This window comes from Passer montanus, unplaced genomic scaffold, assembly GCF_014805655.1.
Source record: "Passer montanus isolate IOZ18808 unplaced genomic scaffold, ASM1480565v1 scaffold27, whole genome shotgun sequence".
Taxonomy (NCBI): Eukaryota; Metazoa; Chordata; class Aves; order Passeriformes; family Passeridae; genus Passer; species Passer montanus.
Window position 1 is genome coordinate 5,941,779 of NW_024367372.1, and position 26,338 is coordinate 5,968,116.

Consider the following 26,338-nt stretch of genomic DNA (forward strand, 5'->3'; position numbering starts at 1 on the left):
ATGGGCAGAGGCCTTGTATGAGGACTGTCATCCCCCTCAGCAGAGGAAGAAGTTGTTTTGGGAATTAAACACAATGAGTGGTCCTGTGGCTGAGCTGATATTTTACAGCTGGGGTCACAAGGGACTCCTGCCCTCACAGACTTTCACTGCCTGCTGCAGGAAAATAAATTCCCATCAAGTTTGCTGGGTAACAGCTCATCCCTGTCCAACTGGCAAAGGAAGGATTTTATTCCTATAGTAAGCAATATAAGAAAAGAGTCTGTATGTCACGTGGACTTTTCTGGAACAGTTTCAGTGATAAAGCAATGCAGCAGATTAAAGGAAAAAGCTCATCATCTTATTTGAATTTTCCCTCCCTCTTCATTGACTTACAAAGCACAGCAATTTAGATCAGAAACCCCCCTATCTGCACAACATTTCTGAGTGACTAAAGTTGATACTGAAACTGGTGTAGGCATGAGTCTGGAAACATTGTGAAATTTCTTTCTGTAAACCTTTTTCTGGTGTTTTTGAAAGATGTCAGTCAGAAAACAGTTATTCTCCTGGGAAAACTTTTGGGGGTTTTTGTGGTTTCCTTTTTCTTTCTTTTTTTTTTTTTTTGTATTTGTATTTTGTATTTTATTGTTTTGGGTTTTTTTTTTTATTTTTCACATGCACCAAATTAACCATTGCCTGCAGGCTGCTAGGCTAGTTTGGCTAGCCCTAGGTGTCTGACCACATGGATCATATTTACACTAGTGAGTCCAAAAGTTTGTTGTTTACAAGTACTCTATGCCTAGATTAGCAATAGGAACAATGTCTGCAATTACTTGATTGAAAGACCTGCCGCAGAATCCATGCTCATGGTTCTGCAAATGTCTCTGCCATCTGAAGTTACACACATCTTTAAATGTTATTAGCACTCTGAAAAGTAAAATTTGCACAGAGTACACCATCTTAGGGCTTTACAGTCTGCACCAACACACCTGACAGTGTGGGAAATGAGTCCACAGAGCAGCATGCAAAGCACCTTGCATGGAGCATGGATCTCTTTACCCCAGCACAGTTTTGGAACCAGCTGGCTGCAAGTGACCATTGTGTTCTGTGGTGGGTCCCTTCATTATTGATGAGTTATTTTATGTATTATGCAGTGCTGTAATGAAGATGAAGTCTTTTGTCTTCCCACGCTGTGTCCTCTGTGGTGCTGGGAAGTCTTGGAGCAATATTATCAAGTAAAATAGACACTGCTTTGTAGAAGATGAATTTAGATGACTGAATTTCCCAGAAGTTATACTTTACTGCCACTGAAAAACTGAGGGATGCAGGATTAGCTGTCAAAATGTTAATGAAAAAATTAACTGAATACAACATTAGAAAAAAATATAAAAAACCCTGTGTACACTTTTGTCTGAAATCCAGTGCAACATAATCTTCACACATTCTTCACTGACAGAAACCTTGCAAATACTTAGGGCATCTAACTAGGAGAGAGAATGTATAGTACATTCTGACCCTTTATCTGCTATTTGATGAATCAAAGCTTTATTCTTTTATTTCTCCAAAAGTTTTTCAAGGAACTTCCTCCCAGCAATAGAGACATGTCATCACTTCTGAAGGGATAAAAGCAGAATGACTGAAGGAATGGAAAAAGATACCAAACTCACAAGAACTTAATAAAATCAAGGAGAAATAATCCACAGGTTATTAAGATCTTCTAACCAGAGGAAGAGGAGTGAGGAGCAATCCTTCTGACTACCAAAACATCTTCCCTGCAGAGGCAAGGCTGGCTCTGTGAAGCTGCAGGCACAGGGCTGAACTCTGCACCCTCCATGACCTATATCTGTATTGTGTGGTCTCTAAGACACTTAGAACAAGAAAATGGCTTTCTTACAAGGAATAAATAAAGAAATAAATCACTATTCATCTTCTTCAAACCTCTCTCCTATTTCAAGCTTTCCTCCAAATTCTCTGTTCTTAGTCAGATAAGGCAGCTGACCTCTAACTATGATTAACTCTGCAATGAGCTTTCTGCATAAGGCATTTCAGCATGTGGTGTTTACATTTAGAAATGGAATTTTCATACATTCTAAGTGAACAATAACTATCTAAGTCCCCAGGGCACAGACATCAAAAGAAAAGCAGAAGTTCACAATACATTATATTCACTATGTCATAGGCAGCATTTACCAGCAGCACAGATCAGAGTCTTAATTCTTTTCCATGAGAAGAAGTCTTTAAGCTATGGAAGCCCAAGATGCCCTCAGAGCTGGTCATGCCAAGCCACAAAGCTGAACCACTGTCCCCTGATGCAACATGGGAACAGGTGTTGCCAGCAACCAGCTGGGACTCAATGTCTGAAGCAAGGAAACAAAGAAAGAAAAAGATAAAGAATCACTTTGCCCATCCCCAGAAAATGGGGGAACAAGGAAGGAGAGAAAACAGTCTCATTCCCTCTCCCCAGAAGTGTAAGCACCCACTGGGAGAAGCACTGAATTCCCTTTTCTCATCCCCAGAAAATTGGGGAACAAGGAAGGAGAGAAAATAGCGTCACTCCCTCTCTCCCAGAAGTGTAAGCACCCACTGGGAGAAGCACTGAGAGTACAGCTCCATTAAGCCCTGCAGAAAGTTACCTTCATTACAGGCACCACTGGCTTTCCTACAAAATTATGGCAGGGAAGAACTTGCCCATTTTAGCTTACTGGTGTTCTCACGTTATGTCCTGCTCCAATAACCATGCTGCCCTGCCACCAGTGATTGCATTTGGCAAATCTAAGAGGATGTAAGCCCTGAAAAACATGAAACATCAAACAGCCTGTGGGCAGAATCTGTGTAAAATTCTTCCACAGTCTCCTGAGGCAGGAAGGGGTGATGCTCTGCCCCCAGTGAAACCTGGCTGCAGATGACAAAGCAAGCTGGTGACACATTCCATTGTACCAGGTAACTTATGCCAGCGAAAGGTCTGACTTCTCAAAGTGGACAGCCACGAAAGAAAAACAATTAAATGGCAAGTTGTTTGTCATATTAATGGTCTTACTAAACGACACCATTAAAGCACTGTAAGCAAGAGATTGGTAATGAGCAAGTCAGCGTTATCGTTTGCTCTCATTTTGCAGGCTGGCTCAGGACCAACATTTCTCCTTTTGTTTGTAAGGGAGAACAGATTAAAGAGATGTATAAGGAAATCAAATTAATTAGGCACATAAATAACCTGGCAGGTAAACAACTGTGATTCAGTGAGGTAGCTGTCAACCTCTAAAGGAAGGATGGTGCATATTTGTAATATTTTGGTTTTAGTCCCATTTTATCTGATTTTGGATTACCCCTAACCCAACCATCAGCATCCTTACAAAGCACAAGAGTGAGCCAGGTCTGTGTTCACCTCCTTCAAGGCTTGCTTTTCCCACCCTGGGGACGTGCACTGGGAGAATGGCCCACCACAGCACTGAGAAGATGAACACCTGTAGGGTGGCCAGCCATGCCATGGGTAAGAGTATGTGTACATCCACTGCAGAAACACAACCAGACAGACAGTTTAGGCTGTGGCTTTCCTCCCAACTTTTGCAAACTCTGGGGTGTCACACTCCTGGGAAGACACCTGCCCCAACACTGATCTTGGCAGGTAACCTGGGTAAATACAGTCTGGCTGTAGGATCTGATTCAGCCCATTTAGCCTTTGGCATTTAACAAAGAACTTGGTTTAGTTTTCACTCATGTCCCACACGCAGTCAGAACAGAGAGATCAGTGCTTGTGGTTGTTCTTGGGCATTGCAGTTTCTCTCGTGAAGAAGAGGGACAGTACAGCAATTCCCATCACTAGCTCGTAACTGTGTGTTCATTTGAAGTGACTCAGTCATTTGAAATCATCACTACCTAAAAATTATTTCCAACTTCCCTAAAAATAGACTGCTACCATTTTTTCAAACTAATTCAGCTTGATGCACCATTCAAAACCCCACACCAGTAATTTGTGCCAAGACCAGCTATTTTCCCACATGTAAGAGTACCCTGACTCCACAACTGCTGAAGACATGATGCAGTCTCACATCTACTGCTGTCGTCTACCATGATTAATTTTAGTTTATGGAAGTGGGTGGTAGAAAGAAGGGAGAAGCAGCCATGGAAGCCAGAATCTATTCAATTTTGGGAGGATCAGCAGTACGCAATGTAATAATGTCTCAGTGGGGAATAGGGGAAAAAACTAAACTTTAGAAACAGCACGTGCCAAGCAGTGCACACAGCATATTCCAACTTCAGAACAGCAGATAGGGTTAGCTGCCCTGTGAATGGGGCAGAGGGAGCCTCTGTTTCACCCTGTGGTTTTGGTTGAGCTTTTTATGAGTGTATGAGCAGTTCTGGGTATACAAATGCACCCCTTAAGCTGCCATCCATCTGCTTAAGCACACGGGCAACTTTAATACATGGATGCATAGATATAATAAATATGTTTTTTCCCTAATGATTTTTCCATATGAAAAAAGCAGACCCTAATGCAGCATGCAGGCAGCAGAAGGGATGGAGTATGCAAGAAGTGGCAGTGCCTGAAAATATATATGGATATATGTGTTTGTGTGAATTCCTATTCACATTAATTCATGCCCACAAAAGCTTAACGGCTATAGAAGCCAGGAAGAGCAGATATGAAAAAACATTTTATACTTTATATCCATTATGTACTTTTGCTGTCAATCTGCATGCTGAGATCACTGCAGCAACAGGAAAACTTATGATGATATAAAAAGCTTCATTCTAATCCATTATCAATATGTAGCTAATATTAAAGAGAAATACCTCTGCAAATAAATTTCATAATTTAAAAACAATGAAAAACTAGTGTTTCTGGAATTTGTTTCATAGACTCAGAGGTTTTTTAAAAAAAGCTGAAAATCCCTTTAATCAAAATTTCAGTTTTTCACAAGTTCAGCTGTAAAGAATGGAACAACTGGCAATCTTTGAAACTTCTAACACTTTATGTATGAGACAAAAAGGGTTGCTGAAGACTGAATGTTTCTCAGACCATTCTTTTTTGTCCAGAAAATAAAATTTCTTATCTGTAACCGAATTAATGTCTTTGAATATGACAACTACAAATTTTAAATATAAGCTCTTCAGTATGGACTGGATTTCAAACCTGCAAAGAACACTTTTGGTGTGCTAAGGAAATTAATTTAAAAATACCCCCAAAAAAATCAAAAGGCAAATTTTTGCTGGCTATATATGCATAAACTTCTCAGAAACTTAATAGGCTTTTCAAGTGCTCAAAAATACTTTCTTAAACATACCTGTTGTTCATTGCTAGGTGTAGCTAACATAATTTAAGGCAGTTTCTTGTATTTTAGCCTATGAGCAATAAATTCTTACTCTGAGACTTGTGTTTCCACAAGGAACCTCCCTGAAGCAAACTCAAAATCCTGCAAAAACCTCACTCCCCTTGACGTGAAGAGACAGATGGGAAAAAAAAGCCCAACCCAAATTTAAGGGCTTTTGGAAGAAAGGCAGACTCATCACAACCAATCACTATACCCAAATCATAGCCAAAGTACCCAAACTTGGAGGTCTAAAAGGGCTGGTCACATCTGAGCACACAAAGAGCTCTGTACTCTTCAGACTTTCATGAGTTTAGGACTCGTGAATCTTGGCCAGATTTCCTCATGAAATCTCTTGCTGTGGCACAGCTACAGCTGAAAATGTTCAAGATGAAGAAAGCAGAATTAAGTCCTCAGTACTTCTAAATATAGCCAAGAGTTAGAAATATGTCTTGATTTTTGATGAGTTATGCATTTGCCAGAACACAAATAATAGACCAGAAACAGCAAAATAAAAAATCTGAACTCTTATATTACAAGTACACCTTTTAGTAAGATATGTTTGTGTATTGAAGGTTGTCAGGAGACAATCTCCCTCTGAAGAGCTGCTGTCCATCACCAGTGATCACTGCAGTGAAACCTGGATGGCAACACGTGCTGCAAACCTTGACTCATTGTGTTTGCAAAAGGAAAATAGGGCTGTAGTGTGTGTTTTTGCCGGAACAAAAATAAAAGACACCACACAAGGAGTGCTCTGTTCCCAGCCCAGGAGCTGCAGAGAGGTCATAAGCCTGTAACTGAGGGCAGTGCTTCATCCAGATACCACAAACCAGAAACTGGTTTCCACAGAGAAACCAGGACTTTATTTTGGCCCCGGTTCAAGCTAATGCAATGACAAATTCACAGAACAGCAAACTCCACCACAAAGTTCTTTTACAGTCAGCACAGTATTCAATAACCAAGGTGCCCCACACTCCTCTTTTGGAAAGCTGATCCACAAGAGCCAATGCCTGAAGCTGGCCCAACGCACTGGAAATACCAGCTCTGAGTCCTATCCTATCAGGTTTTGCTAATTTTACTCTAGCTTCTGTTTACTTAAAGTTTTATTCTGCCATCTCCTATGTAAAACAACATATATACAGATCCACATAAATCAGTGGGGCTACCTGCCTGCTGAGGCATTCCCAAATACCTGTTGATCTCCTATGGTGAGTAAAGACATCATGAGAAATGAGCAGAAAGGGAAATAAAATCTGAAAATGTGCAATTCATACCACAGCAAATGCTGATCTAAAGGCTAAGGTTTTTTATTATCACATGTGTTATAATGGCATAATATCCAATACAACTGCACCAGGTGATTGGTAACCAGCATGTTATATGGTCACAGATTAAGAGAGATTAATTTACCTCCATCTTGTGAGTTCATGATATTCAGAGCAAACAGCATTGCATTGGAGAACGTGGTAGCCTCTTCTTTGCTTGCAAAATTCAAGCCATAGACTTGCCGTGCGTCGCGCCATTGATGAAAGGTAGGTGTTGCTTGATTGTACTTCAGTCCTTTCACAATTGAGTAATTAATCACTACCTGTGGTTTGAAACAGGGGTAAGGATTAACAACAGCTCTGTTTTCAGTAGGGAAAAAACCCCCCAACACTTGTGTGGAGGTTACCTAAATGGGTGGAGGCAGCTCCTACATGGCTGTGTGCTAAGGCAATGCTTGTTTCAGTGACAGAAGACCCACATCTGGGGGTGACATTTACAACAGTTCAGTTCAGCCTCGGGGACTTGCAAGCCAGTTTTGCAAAATCTGTTACCTGTTCGTGTTTTCTACAGCACCTCCACAGGATGCAGCTGTGCAGATGCTGCAAACAGCTGTCAGGAGCCAGGGCCAGCAGCTGTTTCCATCTTTTGGAGGATGATCATGCACAATTGTTAGAAAAAGAGCCAGACAGAGCTCTTGGCACTAACCTTGCCCTATAGCACATACATGTTTGACTCATTGCACCAGTTTTGCTTTCCTTCTCCCACGTGTCTGATCACCACCAACTTCTTGTGCTTAGTTTTTTGCTTTAGAATCAGGCAATGGCAAACCCAGACAACCATTCCTCTCCCACCTTCTCCCTGGATGTACGTGTGGTGTTTTCCAGGTAAGGGATGACTGCAGCAGAAGGCTGGTTTTTTGAAATTAATCTGCTAAATACAATGCTCTGTTTATCCTTGGGCAGGGCACTGGGACACCCAGCTAGACAGAACAGTTGGGATCCAGACAGAAACCTCCACTGCTAAAAGTGTAAGTGGCTCTGGCTAAGGGTGGAGAGGCAGGAGTGCCACTGCACCACTGTACCACTTTGTGCACAGAATTTATGTTAGAGGTGGACCCCACATACCAGAAAACCTACCTTTTTTTTTTTTTTTTACAGTCTGACCAGTCTCTTGGAAAGTTTTCTGTTAACACTATGATTGCAACTAAAAAGCTTCAGTGTATTTAATTAGTCCAACAATATTTTTGATAGATGACTGACAATTCTTAATTCTTATATGGACAGACTTTAACAACTAATTTCAAAGATTAACGACTCCTAGCTCTGAGTTTTGAGTTTTCAGTGAATTGCCAGTTTAAACTGAGAAACATTAGATGAGCACCTAATAAGGAACAAATTGTTTTGCCCACATTAGTATTTCTGAATGATAACAGTGCCTCATTGATACAGTTAACAGATGTCTTGTAACTTTACTATATTAATGTACAAAACACTATGGAGACCAACAAAGAAGCCGCTAGACCCCAAGATGATTACAGATATACTCTTGTTTCTAGGATACATTTACTTACAGAGCCAGCATTAGACAGTGATGTAGAAGATAGTTTTTGAATCCTTGGTCTAGCTTTAGGCACAAATATGATGGTCCAGCTGTTGCACTCAAACCAGTATCATTACTAAGGCTCCATGAAAATGCATTGAGAAGCAATCAGACTACACTGCTTTTTTGGACACATTTCATTGAGAAAGTCCTGACCTGTGAGCCAAATGAAGATGCAGCCCTCCACTGGGTATGCAGGCTCCCAAGAATTAGTCCCCTGGAAATGGGAACTGCATCACCAACATGCTATATGGGGACACCCACACCAACCAGAATGAAGTGGAAACTGGTCACAGCAGAGGCATTGAACTTCCTCTTGTATCTGACAGCTTGACAGCCTTTTCTCCTTGAAAAATGAGAATGTCACCTCATTCTATTGAACAATGGGAGAGCCTGTACCAATGTTGCTCACACTCAAGAATCTACTTGAGCATCAAGTAGATTCATGACTGGGTTTCTAAACCAACACTTTTAACATGGACCAATTTTTAAGTCTTCCAACCATTTTTGAGTAGACCAGCAAGGGAAGGCTTAAGCAGTATCATTGAGGAAAAGTTTAGAAAGATTGTGAGTTTCTGCCAGGCCTTCAAAGTGAGTCTCTCACCTACTCACAGAAACCTCTGTTTCAAAGGACACCACTATCAAAGCCCAAAGAGCACCAGAGGGTGCAGTGCAGCTGTATAATGAAAGTGAGAAATTGTAAAAACCTATGCCAAAAATTGTTTAATGGAAGTCAGGTAAACTGTTCAAAACCTGCTTCCAATGAACTCCAAGGATCTGCATTGCTCTGAGGGTTAGATCCTTTTAATTGAATAGAGACAGAATGTGAGTATTGACCTTCAGTAATCATCAGGATGCCCACACATGTAATGCCTTGTCTTCAAACTCAAATCAGAGTTTACTGAGAAATTAATCACTGGGAAATGAAACTTAAAATAGCCAGACTTTCATTTTTATCTCCTTTGGCTTGTGTTTAAAGAAAATGGAAAAAAGAGGAGGGGATCTCCTGCTGTTGTTAAGAATGAGTGCACAAAGGTGTCTCGTACAGATGGTGTGGAGACTCTACAAGGCACATGATCATAATGAAGTGCTTCAGAGCAGTAATTACAATAAAGAGGGTCTGCCTGTTTGAAGCAAAGGTGTTTTTTACAGGTGCTTCTAAGGGATCTTTACTGTAAAGCTTCATATGTCACTAAGAGAGCACATCTGCCAGGCTGAGCAGACCAAGAGTTCATCTTTTAATCTTCAGTTCCAGTCTACAATAGGTGAACTGGAGAAGCTCTCAGTGAAATCTTGAAGAAATAAATCATGGATTTGTCCATGGCAAACAGTTCTTCCTATAACTCTTCCCTTAGAACGTGACTTAAAAGCTGAAACTTGATATTTTATATGCCACCTTTTTTCCTTTTCAACCCTTTTTTAGTATTTTATATCCTGCAACAATACTTACTCATATATCTTACTGACATAAATGTCTGTGTTATTTTGAAGCCTGTTAAATTCTGTATTTCAATGATCTTATGTGGCAAGGAGTTTCACAGACCAGTCATACATAGCATTATGTTGATATGTTTCAATGTTCCCATCACTAAAATGTTTAAAACAAAATGATTTGCTTAACTTCTACCCCGGACTCTCCTTCACCCTTTCACCTCAGTTTCAGGTGTAGGCTCCCTGGCAGTGACAAGGAATTTTAGAATCTGTACAAAAGGTCAAAACCAAGAAGCTCTTTCTTTTGACTGTGGAGCCTGAGCTATCAGCAGTGATGATGGTGGTGGCTGATGGGGCTCACAGGAATGGGGCTAGAGGGGACAGAGTGGGCTTCAGGGAAGCACCTGAAGTGCAAACACAGCCAGGATCATGGGAAGAGTTCCCACACAGGCTTCACCACCAATACTCTTGCTTATGGAACCAGGACAAGACAATTGCTTGTTTCTGCAGAGCATGAAATGGTTCAGCAGCTTGGGCCCTGCCATGCTGCCAGTACTCAGGCTCATCTCTCAGGGAGAAGCCATGACTGCTAAAACAGCAAGGATATAAAAACTGCTACAGCTGAGGCCAGATTCCTTACTTCTGTAGGCAGGCCCAAACCTGATGAACTTCTAGTAAGTTACAACAGTGATTAATTGGTTCTTTCTTTTCAAATACTGTGGTTAGCTTATATCACAAGAATTCCGTCCCTGTTTCAGTTTTGGCTTGGCTTCACATGTAAAATGTCTCACCTTCCCCAAGGCCTTGTTTCTGCATTCACTTCTCAGCTACATGAACACACCAGCCCCTCAGGAGATGTGATTCACTCTGGAGTTGCACCCTCCTCCCTGCCTGTTTGTTCAGCTCGTGCCTTTGGGTGATGAGATCATGCTGAACTGACATCACTTGATGTAAAGTCCTAATTTTAAACCTTCACTTGATCAGGACTCCGGAATGGGGAGCTACTGCTTTTTATCTTTGTGAACTTCTTGCATGGTGACTGAAGTTCACACATGTCACCTTTACAACAGGCCAGGTAACAACAGCTGGCAAGTCACAACATGGGTGTGAAAGACGTGATTGTGACTGTTGTCTTCAAGAATCACAGAATCATAGAATTATTCAGGTTGGAAAAGACCTCAATGAACATATCACCTTTACAACAGGCCAGGTAACAACAACAGCTGGCAAGTCACAACATGGGTGTGAAAGACGTGATTGTGACTGTTGTCTTCAAGAATCACAGAACCATAGAATTATTCAGGTTGGAAAAGACCTCAATGAACATCAAGTCCACAATGAAGGCCTGAAGGAAACATCAAAGCTCACGTTAAGCGATTATAACTCTGATCTGGCCTCACTTTCAAACCAGCTCTGGCCCCTGTGGCGGCTTCAAAGCTTCAAGCTTGCACCTGGGGTTTTCTGAACGCTCCTGCTTGGGCCAGCATGAGGCTGTGCAAGGCTGCACCTTGTGCAGAGCAGAAAGGGGAGCTCAGGTCCGTAACCCAGCGCCGCCGCCACACGCAGCGAGCACCTCCCAGGCACACACAGGGAACCTGAGCTGGCGGCCACTTCCTGGGGGGAGAACGATGCTCCAGTTCTGCTGCTCTACAAACCATATTTGTCTGTGGTGAGCTCTTCAGACACCGTCAGTTAGAGAAGGAGATAAGGTGATAAGGAGATAAGGTAAGCTGAACACGAATACAGCATCATAAGCTACAGCACACACCCCAGAAAAGGGATAGAAAACAGAAAGACAGCTAGACAGAGACAAGACAAGGAACCTACAGAAGAAGATATGTGGAAAATATGTGGATATAAGAGATATGTGGAAAAAGAGGATGAAAATTATAGAGACATACTATTAAAGGTGTAATATAAACCAACAAAATTAAAAGGGAAATAAAGTTAGGCAGGGATGAAGCCACAAAGATTACTCTAGTCTTTGCCTTGTCAAAGAATTTGTAAGAAAAGTTTAAATTGTTCCTTCATGGTATTGCTGTATTACATATTTTAAACTAGCTTCTCAACTCTTCAAAAATCTGTGTAGCTTTATCATATGCTAAATCACATTTTAGCTGAAGATTGGTCCTTGTCAGATAAATATGTCTTTTCTGGCAAATCAACAGCTTCACTAAAGCCTCAATTTCAGTGAGATTTAACAGAATCTGAGAGCAAGCATGAAATGGCTTGAACAGAGAATTATTTTAACTGAAATTCATTCCTATTCTCTTTAAATGCAAATACTTAGCAAGCCTAGCAAGCTTATGACTCCATGTGAGACTCATGTAAAATATATTAGATTCTGAATCTTGAGACTTTCAGAGTGTTCCTTTGAATACTACTATGCTACACGGTCTTGACTTTATTCATAATACTGGATTTTTGCAATCATATTAAAGGGGAATTCTTTGTTTCAGGCAGTTTTAGGCGACTAAGGTAAGTGACTATACTTCCTGTTTATTTGAAAGAGGATTTTTAGTGTTTAAACTCTAGAGAAATATATTCTTCTACCTGTTTCCTTCTGAACTGAGATGATTTTTAGATAGCATGCAGTGTCTTCATAAGCTGGAAATTTGCAAGCAAATAAAATATTGCAGCTAATGCAAAGCATGTTTGAAGTGCAGCTTAAGATTTGACTTTTTAATATGTCTTACTCTTTAAACTGCATAGTCGGACTAAGACAGACCTCTGGTACTTAGTCTCCCTTACATATATACATATTGACTTTATGACTTCTGCTTCTTTTACACCAGTTATTCAGTTCCATCTTAGACTGCAGTCACATGAAAGTCATTTACATTCACCTGCTGGCTATGTAAAATAAAGAATTTTCTATTTCTGAAAGGAACTGCTTTCATACATTGCCTTTGCTCTACAGAAAAGAATAAAAGTAGTCACAAAACTTTTGGCAGAAGTTTCAAAAGTGCACTGCAAAGAGCTGAAAACTGTGCTTAAAACCCACCTATTTTTGTTCTGCTTTTCCTTTTTCAGAATGATGACTGTGTATAGGTGTGGTGTAGCAAAGACATTATCACATCCAGTCAGCAACCTGAGCAACTTTTCCAGCTGGCCCAAGCACCTTTACAGCTGTCAGCTGAGGATCATCAGCATTTCCACAAGAAGATGAATCCATACAAAATTTGTGGCAGCTGAGAGGTGGTGGTGCCCTGGTTCCTGCTCTCTGGGTTGGCCTGACCTGGCTCAGCTTGGCTGGATTTGCCCTGCCCCTGCCAATGTCACACCAGGAGCAGTGCTCGCCTCACCTTCCCAGGGGGCAACTTCCCACTTTATCCTGATCCTTGTGCCACACAGAGGGCACAAGATGAGCACAAGAGGTGGGCAGGCTGGACTGCCACTGCCAACCAGCCTCGTGCCAGCACACGGGGGGAGGTCTCAGCTCTGAAATTCCTGCTCTAAAATGCAGGTACTGCACCACTACTCCACTCAAGTAAACTTTTGTTTGGGGTCCAATTGTGACACTCGGTGTGGGAGCTCGGGGGGCACGTGCTGCCCAGCACACCTCGAACCAGGCTGCTGGAGCCACTGGGCTGAGCATCAGGCTTTGGGGGCCAACAGGGGTCTGATCCCAGTTCTGATAATCTAAATCCCCTATTATTCCTTTAATACACAAGGAGGTCCTGCAAAATTAGTCCACTGTAAATCAGATCACAGTGTGCACCTAGGATTTTAAAGTGCATTACAAGCAACTAATTGCTTATCACAGCAATGTAACAACCACTCTTCGTGGGACAGCAGTGCAGAACAATTGATTTTTACTTCTATTTTTAATATAGTACTAAGAACAAGTAAAAAGTAATCTGGGGGGAGCTGAGAGCAAAACCTGCAGAGTGAATGAGACTCATTTCACAAGAAAAAATTGGGGGGGGAGGGGGGAAGAAATAACATTTAAATCTCTTTGGCATCTACCAGGCATTATTTTTTCAAATAAGCAGAAATAATTTATGATATATTGTGTGTGCAAAAAATTATACAAAATCCGAATTGCTGGAGCATAAACAGACTAGGTGACACCTTGCAGGGAGCAGGAAATGTTGCATTAGGTATAGAATTGAGCTTACCAAATGAGATCAAAGGTTAATTTACAGGAAACTTGATGTAGTTACTCACTTGTTGATCCTGCAGTTTAACTCCAACTACCCTGAAGGTGTTTGTGGCCGTGTTGTGGTATATGTTGATTCTGCTGAATCCCTGCTGTCCAGGTTTGATTGGCACCCATTTCTTACTGGTATCGTCATAGACCATAACTGAAGCTCGGGCTTGGCAAATACTCTGTTCACTGGGGAGAAAAACAAAAAATCAGGAAAGAAAACAGTGATTTTGCTGCTTATTGCTTATTATTTACAACTTCTAAAGCCAAAAAAACCCAAAACCCAACAGAAACTATCAGTACTACATTCAACATATGCTTTATAAGAGATCTGCTGGTCCTTTGAATGCGATCTGTTAAATTAAAGCTGACATGTTATGTGTTCACAGACTTTAAAACCTCCTGTACGCTGCTGTTTTGAACCAATAATCTATTTTATATAAAACATTAAGCCCTGAGAAATAACCTGCATCACATAAACATTATGAAAACTGTCCAACAGCATGAATGCTCTATTTATTTTATGTATCTATTGGCAAGCAAAGCTTTTTACATTTGCATGAAAACCTACCAATATTTTACAGCTTGTTGACAAAACAAACGTGACACCCACAGCTGAGTTATACATTTAAAACTGGAAGCAAGCAGACCTTGGAGCAAAAGCCATGTTAGGTAAACTGAAGAAATCAATTAAGTTAATCCAGCTGACGCCTAATACCCAGACCCGCTGACGCACTTGGAAGTCCCAGAATTCACGGAGCAAAACACACAGGAACACTTTCCTCCTTCATCCTAGTAGCAAAGAAAGTGGGGAAGGGGAATCCACAAACCTGGATGCATGCCAGCATTAAAGTATATAACCACTGTTTTGTATAGTATAAATAACTATTTTTCTCCTTTATAGTCACAGAAATTCCTTAATACATTACCTCTTGTTTATTAGTCATATCCTGACTAATATTCATATAGAGAATCATAATAAAACACACCCTTCAAGGGCAATAAATGCCACTGGCAAATGCTGTAACATGTCAATACAGGTCAGAATTTCAGTTCCACTCTCCTGACCTCCCAGCCACTTTTCCTACACCAGAGGAAATACAAGTTGGAGAAAAAAAATGAATAATGCAAATTTTGGAGATTTGATGTCTTTAAATGTAATAGGGATTTTTAACAAGCAAACAGTGCACCTTATGATGCATTTATGATTCAGTTAGTGCATCTAAATGAAACTATGGAAATCTATGTCCTGCAAAAACTTTAAGTTCATGACTGTCCTGTTAACTTGCATATAGGTATATATATCTCCATTCCTCAGCCCTAGCCATATTAAATAATTTTCGACAATGCAATAGCAAGTGGTTAATCCGCTTTGCACACAAATCCTTTTCCTCCCTCTTTGTTTGGGTTTGCCTCCCTAGCATGGACACACACACACACACACACACAGAGGAGAAGATCCTGGGTGATGCCAAACCATGTTGCTGCACTGCACTGCCACTGTGCCAAATTACACCACTTGTAAATTTTACCAACTGCTGCACACCCAAACCTGCCTGACCCCATCACTGTCATCATTTTAATGAAAGGGAGCACATTACTTCAAGTATTAAGAGGATCTGGGTTGATTACAGCAGCAATTTTCAATCTTTTCTGACCTGTGGGTCTCAAAAAGATTTCCAAGGCAGATGTATCCCCCATGGTACACTAAAGCCTACTGACTCTGGCTTGTTTTGTCAATCACTTTGCACAGCCTCCAGGTAGCCCACAGACCTCCTCCAGGCTGTGAGTAAGAGCCTGGAAAGTCCTCACAGCATTTACAGAGGGAGCAATGATGCCAGCAGACATCTCTATAAAGAACAAGATAGGAAAATTCAAAATAAACTGTATTTTTATTAGATATTATAGAAACAGCTAAATTCTGTTACCAGAGCAATATATTCAGATTAGAAGGACAAAATATTATTTTATTTATATTGTTCAGAATTCATAAAATACAGCCCATCCACCAGTTGCTATTGCTTTGTGAGGTACCTGGAGAACAGCTGTGCCTTTGCTGATGTACTTACCCAGGAAACACCTCTCCCTCTTGTTTTTTAAGGTAAGCTAATGTCTTGTGGCAGCTCCTCCATATCTGACACGAGCAGCTGAGGGATTTGAGCTCCTTCCAGCCTGCCTAATCCTCCAACTGCTGCAGGAGCTGCATCCTGGCAGCAGTGGCAGCATTGCCTGCATCCTTCAGACCTGCTGGGGGACACTCAGTCTGCCTTGGATTCACAGATGGGGAGAATGGGAGAGAAACAGACCAGCAAACAGCAGCTACATGGATTGCCCTTGTCATATGGAAGTGGAAAGGCAAAAAATAATCCCCAGTGCAGTCTGGTAGGTGGATGGTGGCCACCTGCCTTTGCTAGCAGAGGTGGGGGGAGCATCAGCTGCCAGAGCACAGCAATGCTCTGCCCAGGAGCCCAGGGGCTCCAGGAAAAGGTTATTCCTGGGAGGGTCACACTCAGCCAGTGTGACACCACGTCCATCTCCTCAAGCCTTGCCAAGCACTACAAGTCCTGCTGTACACTAAAGTAAGCTTCATCAGAGCAAGGCTAAAACCCAATACTGTCTCCATTTCAGATGAATTTTGAAATCCACAATTACAATGAGCTGCTAAATTAGTCAAAATTAATTAAATTATCCTCATTTACAATAACCATCCAGACATGGGGGCCTTAACACAGCATTGCTCACAATGCCATGCCCAGATCCCAGGAGATACAGCAACTTTGCCTTCAGGCTTTGCTGCCACCAAAACCAGCAGCAATGTGGCTGAAACACAGATGCAGACCTCAGGAGCAGGGTTTGATCCATGACAACCAATTGTTACTGTGACATAAAGCAACAACACATCGAGCTCGATCCCTGCTCTCCTGCAGTCAATGGAAGTTTTTCATCATTCATTTAAATGGAAGCAGGATTGAGCCTGTTATCTGGCCTCCAGTGAAATAACAGAAAGGAACATAAAACAGCACACCAGGGGAATCCCTTCCTGCAAAGCACTTCATCAATCTTTCAACATCCAAAATGCCTCCAGGGACCCATTGCTAGCTTGCTGTCTCCCCCTAAATGGAGTGAGACAACTCCAGGAGTTTAGTAACTCTTTATCCTGAAGACTTTCTACTCTTCCTATGCATAAAAGGCACAACTGTCCCACTGCTGCTTTAAGAGGCTACAGCCCAGAAAATGTTCACTTTCTAAAGCTCATTGAGAATCTCTGTATTATTCTCTGTACATTATTTTAAACACAAATCAAGCATCAGTCATTTCACGAAGGTCCAGCAAAATTTTTGGTTATTTTTAGGACCATACATCACTGATACTTATGTCAACTACATGTGCCAGGTAATAAATGTGCTTAGTAACACAATTCTGAGTAGCCACATTCCTTCTCCATGATAAGAGTTTGTTATATATTAGTATTCACATGCAAAATTATGCTTGCCCTCTTCTAGAACTTGCTTTATTTTCCTAATACACAGAAGTTACTAAAAATTTGGTATTGATGGAGGTCCATCAAAGTTCACACACGTCAAATATCAGGAATTCTCTTACTGATATTTTATTTTACATTAAAATGCAGTTAGACTTATCCACCTGAGTTCCCATCATAGGTAATTATGTATAAAAATATATAAAAATTGAATCATAGAGAGGTCTTAATTACAAAATTGGTCACGTTTGTGCACAACATCTACTCCAATTTGCTACATTTTACTATGGGGCAGATTAAAGATATCTTATGTAAATGTGGAGGGGAGGGAGTTCTTCCTAGGGACCCCAAATCTTAATATTCACCCCTGTTTATTCTGAAAGCATTACATCTGTGGGATGGCAAACCTCTGCACTAGTACCATTTGTTTGACTGAAGTTAAAGAAAGTCTGCTTAGTTTTATTCACAGGTGATATCTAAAGTTGAGTGCTCATAGTTGAGATTTACAGAATATTGTTTCAATACTACAAAACTGTAAATTAAGAAAAAAAGTTTGCGGATAATACTGTTTGTTTCATTCTTTGTGACACATTTTGACCCACTGCCATCCATCTCTCTCTGTAAGATTAATCTTCAAAAACCAGCAGATTGGTTAAATTGGATTAAACCCTTCTTGAAAGGGTCAGCATTGACCTTTCTTGCTCAGCCCTGGTGAGAGTGGGCAGACACTTTGAGACAGTGATGCAGGGAAGGTGCCTTTGTCCTGCAATAACACTGTCTCCTCTTTCACCCATTCAGAACCTGAAAATGCAGTCCTTTCTTGCTGGCTTCTAGTAAGCATATGATTACCAAGATCTATAGCCAAAAAAGAGCCACAAATGGAATAGATAACACCAGGAATCTTAGGAAAATACCTGCATTTTTTGTGAATTATCACATGACAAGGCAGTGGTTTGGCATTAGCCCAGTGAGTTATCCAAATATACAAGCAAATAGCTCAAGCTGGAACTACAAAAGACCTGTCACAGAGAATAAACAGGAAAAAGAGAGCAAACCATAATGTTTGGAGAAGAGTCTGGCTCTGGAGGGAATCTAAGGCTTTTGCCTCTCGTTCCAGACTGAGGAAAAGTCGAGCAGCCAAGCTGCACTGTGCTCCCTCACTGACCTGTTTCCTCTACTTACACGGTTATCCTCTTATGAATAAAACTTTTTCAGAGCTTGGTACTGAGTGACTGAGCCACCTCTGACCAGCAGCCCCGTGCAGAGCCTGCCATGGCACAGGGTTATCCCAGTCCTACCCTGGACCCCCTGTCCAGCACCAAACCACCCAGAGGTCACACCTCTGGGGCAATGGGAGAGGTTTAAACTCTTTCTGCTAGAGCCAGGACAAGGTCATACAGCTTTTGGAGGGTCACCAAATCACGCTCACAAAAGGTGTAACAAATATCCATGACCAGCTAACTTTGGGACCAAACACCTAATTCTCTGGGCTTTGCTCCAGCATGCCAGGTGGACCTGGACACTTCCACTGTCCTTATTTACAGACACAACTGTGTCCTTGGGACAGACACTCCCTTAGCATAAGCTTTTTCCCTCTGAAAGCTCCCTGATAGAAATCAAGATCTCATGCTTTGAACTGATTACAGATCTACCTTGTATCAAGCTGCTCATGATTCTTCGACCTTCAAAGATGCTCTTTTCTTGTATTCATAGAAAAGGTAATAGCTATTTATACAAGCATTTACCTTATTTTTCATTTCCAGCTCCCATATGTCCCCCCTCAATATTTTTATTATTAATAATTAAAGTTATTTTAAACTGATCTAATCACTCCTCTTGGTGTGAGAAATTGTTGACATTACTTAGCCCTAGGCTTGCCCTACTTGAGAACGAAACCTCAGCCCAGTGAATATGGGAGAAAATGCACAAGTCATTTAGCACATCTTACTCTACTTGTTCACTGAGTCTGCCACAGGAAGTCACATTTGTGTGGTTAAACGTGACATGCAAGAAATTGCTGATGCTGATTTAAGAAGCTGACAGAATACTCTCAATGTCAGCTTAAACAGCTAATGTACACCCAAAATCCTGAACACAGAGATGTTCAATCTGTGCAGTACAGATTTGTGTTAACCTCCGAATCAGAAAGCTACAAGTCATGTTCCTGCAGCATTTTAAAGTGTACTTCAAACACTAATATATTAATTTGCTAAACATTTTAATAGCTTTCACTTTAATAAATATAATAACGACTGGGATGCACTGAAAATGTTTCAGTAGTGACCTGAAACAATGGACATTTCTCTCTGACCACTGGATTTGGAGAACAAGAAACCTGAGAGCCCCAGTCAGGTCATTTAGGCTTAGATAGAGACCTCAGCTGAGATCTGAACTCGTTACAGATAAAGGCTCTCCATCCTTCCCACCAGACATTCACCAAGAGAACAAAAAACCTGAGAGCCCCTCTGAACACAAGACAGGTCATTTAGGCTTAGATAGAGACCTCAGCTGAGATCTGAACTCGTTACAGATAAAGGCTCTCCATCCTTCCCACCAGACATTCACCACCAGCCCTACTCATGGCCCCACTTCTCCTTGGGAGCATCATTTCCCCAGCACAATGTCAGTCATACTTGTGACTCCTGGGACCCCCTGTTTCAAAGTCTACTTCCCTCTGCAACCAAAGTTGCAGCACAGCCGGTGTCACCATCGTTCACCTTTGTCCCAGAGCCCTGGAGAACTTCCTCAAGCAATGCAGCAAGACCTTATAGTGAAAATACAGCGTTAAGCCCTTGATCACACCAAAGGGCAGCCCCATGGGGGCTTTATATCCAGAAAGGTGCTTTTAGTCCTCAGTGACATGCAAATGCTTGACTCTTTTATAGCAGATATTTAAATACTAGCAGTCACACTCTCATATATAATATGGAGGTGCCACAATGACTACCTCCAGTTGTTTTCTGAGCTCCATTTCCTGGCATTCCCTGAAAAAACAACCCATGGACCCAGTGGTCAGAAGTTCTCAATTTTCACTCACTCCTGGTTGCATGCCTCTGCAGAGAGACCTATCCAACAGTGTTGCCCTTGCTCCAGTCAGCCTGAAGTGAAGCCCAGTTCCCAGAGAAGCTGCTCTTCTTTGGTGTCCTGCTTATGCTTGCACAATCACCTTGCAGATCTTTTGGTGCTGGAGTTTGTCTGCACTGACAGCTGGAGACGAGCCTTTTGCACCGAGCATCTGCTGAATGTGCCTGGTCATCACCTTTCTCCACTCTTAAACTCTAGCATCTAAACAGTTTAATACTAAATAATTACAAGAAAATAGTGAAAATATGAAGCCTCCTTCATAAGGAGCTCTCAAAAAGACTGACGCTGTTAAATAAAGTCATGACACACCCGCAAGACAAATACATATTTTACAGAACAGGAAATGGAAATACTGGTACCTACAGGGCTATTAAGAATAAGATGAACACCAGTTCACCTCCATAAGGAAGAATATTCAAAAGTTACTTTCTGTTAGGAATAAGACATTAATTTTGAATTGTCCCTTACTACATTGGCATACCCAGTGGGAACTGCCTTGTGCAGTATCTGCTGCAGATACCCACAGCAGACCTATCAGCTGGAAACCAGAGAAGAGACAGTTTATGAGGCACCCAGGTAGCACCCAGGTTGCACACTAAGCCAGACGAGTTGCTAAATTTGGGAACACACACAATATCCTGGCATGACCAGAGAAACTTGCATAACCTTCTGTCACCAGCCAATGCTCTTGAGCATGGGAAAAGTGAGAAAAAATACAAAAAATTATACAGTATGCAAAACATGACTGCAGTGGAATAGATGCTTCACCTGGGTCTGACTGTCAGCCCAGAAGAGCTCAGTCCTCAGCACTGCCAGCCAAGGTCTGTGAGAACCCTGACCTTGGTGTCCGCCACCGCACTTAAATACAGCACATCTGCCAATCAGTGCAGATTTGGGGCCAGCAGAGATGCCACAGATTGATGCCCTTGTAAGCCAGCACATCTGCTTAGTTTGTGTTGCTGAGATTTTTAAACCATGCAGTGTTAATTTTAACCCATCCCTCTTCTGGTAGGTTTTGCGAACTGAAGCGTAAGAATTCAAATGACTCTAAGGGGAACTCCAGCTATCAGCATCTCAGCTCAGCATGTTAAGAAATGCTTAAAGAGATCTACTTTGCAAAAGGCACTTCACTGAGGAAGTGGTGTGATTAAGCAAAGTGCCATTGCTGCCAGGCTATGCTCCAGGAAACTTTTCCTTCCAAGTTCCAACAACTGACTGCTAATGGAGTCTCCTAATGGAGGAACTTCACTGCTCCATTAATGCTTTGAATCATGTAAAATTTCTTTCTGTGAAGTGGGGCTCACTTCCAGGTTTTACACACCACCTTGAAGATACACTTTGGGAGTTGCTAAAAGTAAATATCAAGTAAATGCTTAGAAGTTCCTAAAAATGAGTCAAGTAAATGGCCTGGAGAAACACCAGGAACTCAATTAGACAAAAACTGTAAAAAAGCAACTCGACTGGATCAGGTTGCTATTAATATAAACTACTTCCCTTCCCCCTTAAATTACAGAAATAAAAGCAAGAAGTATCTAATTTTGTAAAATATGAATTATGCAAAACCTGAAACTGAACTGTCAAGTGAAAATACATGACTGAGGGCACTCACTCATGGGCCAACCATATCTGTATTTCAGGAGAACGATACCTTAAAAAAAGGCTTTGAAAGATTATAATCATAACTACCAGGAAAGGCAGACTCGAAAGTGAATACAGGAAATCAACATAAAGATCTTTCATTAAAGCTGGCATCACTTTGCCTTGGTTTCCCTTCAATCCCAGAAGAAATGTAAATAAACCTGTGACAATTCCCCTCGAGCTGATGGAGGCAGATCAGGAATGAAGAAACAATCACTTCATCAAGTCAGCTTCTCCCTCACTACCAGGGGATGCATATTCCTGTAGCATTGCCATAAAAGCTTCATTACCATTTTATACAATTATAAATTATCCTACCAGGCTATAACCAAAACACAAACCTTCTGTGTTTATCACAATATGTGCTCTCCTTCACATCCAGTCACATTAATTCTGGCCAACACAGTCCCTGCCAACAGGCACAGCCCCCAGATACTTACGTGCCTGCCATGGAGGAGGACCTGGTCAGGCAATCCCACAGAGGTATATGCTCAAAGCTGGCACGTGTGCTCAAATCCAAACAGTCTCTTTCACCTGAGCAGAAGACAAATTTGGCAGGGAGACAAGCCAAGAGTCTCTATGAAGGCTTCTAACCAAAAACAGGAAAGGGAAGCGCTATTGAGAGAGCAGGAGGGCAGGAAGTAACACTTATACAGCAGGGGCGGGGAAGGGACTTTAAAGAAGAAATGTATTATTTCTTATAGCTGATTTGCTGAGCAAAAGTACAAACAATATAGATTAAGATTAGATGTGCCGTTGTTGCCTCATTGGAGGCATGGATATTACAAACTTTTCGCGCATTTTCTCAAGGCACAGGTTCACTGTCCAAGAAAAAGCAAAAGCAAATAAAGCTCAGACCCAGAAAAAAAAATGCTGTTATTCATTTATGGCACGGGCGTTTACACAACGCAGAACCAAACCCAGGGGCCCTGGTGGCACCAAGGGCCCTGCACCACCTGGCAGCCAACCTGACATCCTGCTGAGGTCCAGCTCCAGCCCAGAACTTTTACTGACACGGCACAGTGCAAATTTTCTCTCTCTCCCCTACTTAGACACCTTTTGCACATCTGCTCAAGATGAGCTGGAGCAGAGGACGCAGGGTGCAGACACCAGGTAACTTCCCAAAGCACCCCACAAACTGCAGAGCTTCTCAGCTCTTGAAGAACTGCTGGAAACACAGTCAGAAGCCATGATTTTACCATGGAGGCACACAGACTTCCCTGGGAGTCAGCATCAGAGGCTCTGAACTCTCTGCTAATGAGAAGAAAACCTGTAGAGCCCTGAGGAGACCAGCCCTCAGGAGATCACACGATTCCTGACATCCTTGCCGTGCTTTCAGAGTGCAATGTACATTTGTAAAACCTTAGATCCCTGCTTAATATAGCAAAAAGAGAGATGTGTAAGAAATAAGCTGAATTTGGCAAGGCACACCAGGTACACAAACCCTTCAGTTCAGTTTCTGCTGGGCAGCAAAGGCTGCAAACACCGCTCCACCTAAGCAGGGGAGCAGAGCACTTTTCACCTTCACTGTTTTTTCTGTTACAAGAGATTACTCTCATGGTCCAACTGAAAGACCTACAGAAAGGACTGCTGAAATGGCACCTAGTGAAAACATGGGTGTCAAGATCTGGCTGCTCTCACAGCTGGTAGTACATCGCCTGCTCAGTTGCTGCTTCCAGTTCCTCTGCAGAAAATCTCTGTATGACTGAAGAGTTTCAGGTTTCTGATAGGGGAGTTTAAAAGCCAACAACAATTAAAATTCTTACTGACATTTAAGCATAGCTTTTTCTGTAGTGCTTTTGTTTTTCTCTCTTTTTATTTCTTTCTGTTTAATGAAGCATTTTATTATCACTTGGGATTTCAATTTGGCTGCATTCTCCTGATACTACATCCTTTGCTTTGAGATCTGTGTGGATGGTGGGCACTATCTTGTTTCACTCAAAAATTTGTGCTTTTCATGAATTTAAAGTTTTTCAAGTGACAGTTCCTCTGTATAGCTCACATGTTGCTTAGACAATAATTGTAGAGTTAGTGCAAATAGTACTTTACTGCATGTATTAGAAAAGGACATAGCCTGAAAAATGCATCTCCAAGTAAGTACAGACAGAAATCACTAATGGCCCCGATCAGCCTTGCTGGCTCCACTGTTCTAGGCAGAAGGATGCAGGAAGATGAACTAAGCAAAGATCTCAGGAGCCTTTTTATTTCTCTGATGTGTCTGAGGTAGATATGGTCACTGATTTGGGGGAAAGGAGACAGCATTTATGAGGGAGAATAGTTTCCCTGTGAAACCAAGCAGATATTACCCTCTTTACACACAAATATCAGCTGCAATATTATCAGCTAGAAAACGCTGGTTTTAAAGATTTGGTTCTCCTGAACAAACACCTTTGAGCACACCTGGAAACTCCCAACCTCCCCCCTCCTGCTAGCACTGTGCATGCTGAAGGCACAACAAAGAGCAGGTCACTACTGACACATCCAATGTCACCCTAGGAAATAGTGACAGTGAGCAGGACAAAGCCCAGGGCTGCCTTTCTATGCCCCTGTCATAAGCCAAATTAATTTCACTAAGCACCACAGCATACATTCCAGCAGAAGTGCCTCTAATCACCTCTTTGCATTGCTAAAATGCCTCCATGGCCCTGGACTAGAAAGGGAGCACTTAGAAGGACACAGCACTCTGTGACAAATGACACATAAGACCGAGTAGCTGACTTCTATCCAGTCCTCACAAAGAACCATATGCTGGATAAACAGATTATTTCAGTCATGTGTTGAGATCTGTGTGAGCAGATCAGGATTCCTAAACACAGAAGTGAGGCTTTAGTTGCAATTAAGTGAATATTCCCATAGGTTTGCAAGCAGCACGTCTGCTGGCCATGTACTCAGCTTTCATGTTCCAAACACTCCCAAGTCTTGGATTTGCTTTCTTTTGGAGAGTTTCATGACCAGATGAATCGTGATTTGTATAAGACAATAATGTTATGTATTTTTAATCCTTAGAGCTATAGGCTGAGCCCGAAAGGTGAGTGCCTGAGCCTCAAAATGACTCATCTCCAAGCACAAAACCCAGCCTATTTTTAAGAATGAAGTGAAGCACTGTAGAATGTGTTACTTATACTATTTAAAAAATAAGTGTCACAATCATAATATAAAACTGTACCCACTTAAGAGTTATTTGAAGGTAGACATGATTAAAATATTTTTTCTTAATAAGCACGTTTCAGACTTTCCAAATAACTATTCCCAAATATATATCTGTTGCGTTTAGTTCTGTGTTATCCTCAAAAGGCAACATGTTATATTGCACAAATTTCAAAATTTGCATATGGCAAGTCTTTCATGTAACGATTTCATGATTAAGAAATCTGGAAGTTCCCAGTGAAATGGTACACTCAAATTTCATAAACTACAAGACAGTTTCATGAATATATGCACAAATGATATGTAACAGCATATAAAATATGCAGTTATATATTCAGATTTGTAAATCTAATTTCACAGCTGTTAATAGTCTTTGAATGTAAGACATTTCCTCATACACTGAGATTTGCAACTATTAAACATGCTGATGAGGCAAAAAAAAATTCCTTATCCTCAGAAAGTTTAACCCTGTATGTTAATATTTGCTCTTGCTCTCTCAAATCACTTTTTTTCCCATGCTTCCCACTCATTTGAAAGGAGCACGAGAGAAACCAGACTTTAACTATTAGAAGAGTTAAAAATGTGCAGTGAGGTGAGATACCAGCTGCCACTTCAACAGCAAAACAACTGATCCTGCACCAAGCATATTTTACAAATGAGTATTTTTGGGGATATTAATTTAGGATGCAATCCCATCACTGCTGAGGTGCAAGGAAGCCTTTCCATGGACTTAAGAGGGACTAGATTTAACTCTTTGTATAGATCCACTCAAGTACTGATAAATAAACATATGGCAGGAAAAAAAATCTTTTAAAGGCCACAAGTTATGGGATTTGGGAAGCCCTATTTTTTCCTTCTGGGAAGCCCCTGGCTCTCAAGTCAGGCATTGCCCTTTGCTAAGATGATTTCATCTCACCCTCACTCCACAGAGGGAACAGCCAGGACTCACCTGCTTCCAGGGGGATGTTTGGGCTGATGCAAACAGCTTAGGTATTGCCTCAAGGAAATAACTGTGTTGCAAAGAATTAACTCCGTGGCTGCCTTCAATTTTCCTCTCTATAAACTGTGATGAGCAGTGGGCAGTAAGCCCAGACCCCACGGTAAGCAGCATGGAACAAGTTACAGACCATATGGAGAGAAGTAAACTGCCACTTCATACACAGGGCATCTATAATGCTTTTTTGCTTGAGTCAGCTAATTGCACATCCGCAAATCAGCACATTTATAACAAATGGAGCATTATGATATCATGGGAAATCT

The 26,338-nt window shown here is 41.5% G+C and overlaps 1 protein-coding gene across 6 annotated transcripts in view; it reads right to left on the reverse strand.

Annotated features, from left to right (window-relative positions):
* EVL (Enah/Vasp-like) overlaps positions 1–26,338 on the reverse strand; it is a 118,271-nt gene that overhangs the window by 54,158 nt on the left and 37,775 nt on the right. For 5 of the 6 annotated variants that reach the window (XM_039712745.1, XM_039712746.1, XM_039712743.1 and 2 more), the window contains exons 2-3: positions 13,749–13,917; positions 6,693–6,870 (exon numbers count right to left, since the gene is read on the reverse strand). In XM_039712745.1, coding sequence (XP_039568679.1) covers positions 6,693–6,870; positions 13,749–13,883 — 313 coding nt within the window. In that variant the 5' untranslated portion in view covers positions 13,884–13,917. Of the gene's footprint in view, positions 1–6,692; positions 6,871–13,748; positions 13,918–22,371; positions 22,519–26,338 lie in introns of those variants that run through there. The other variant, XM_039712744.1, reaches the window with a different exon arrangement.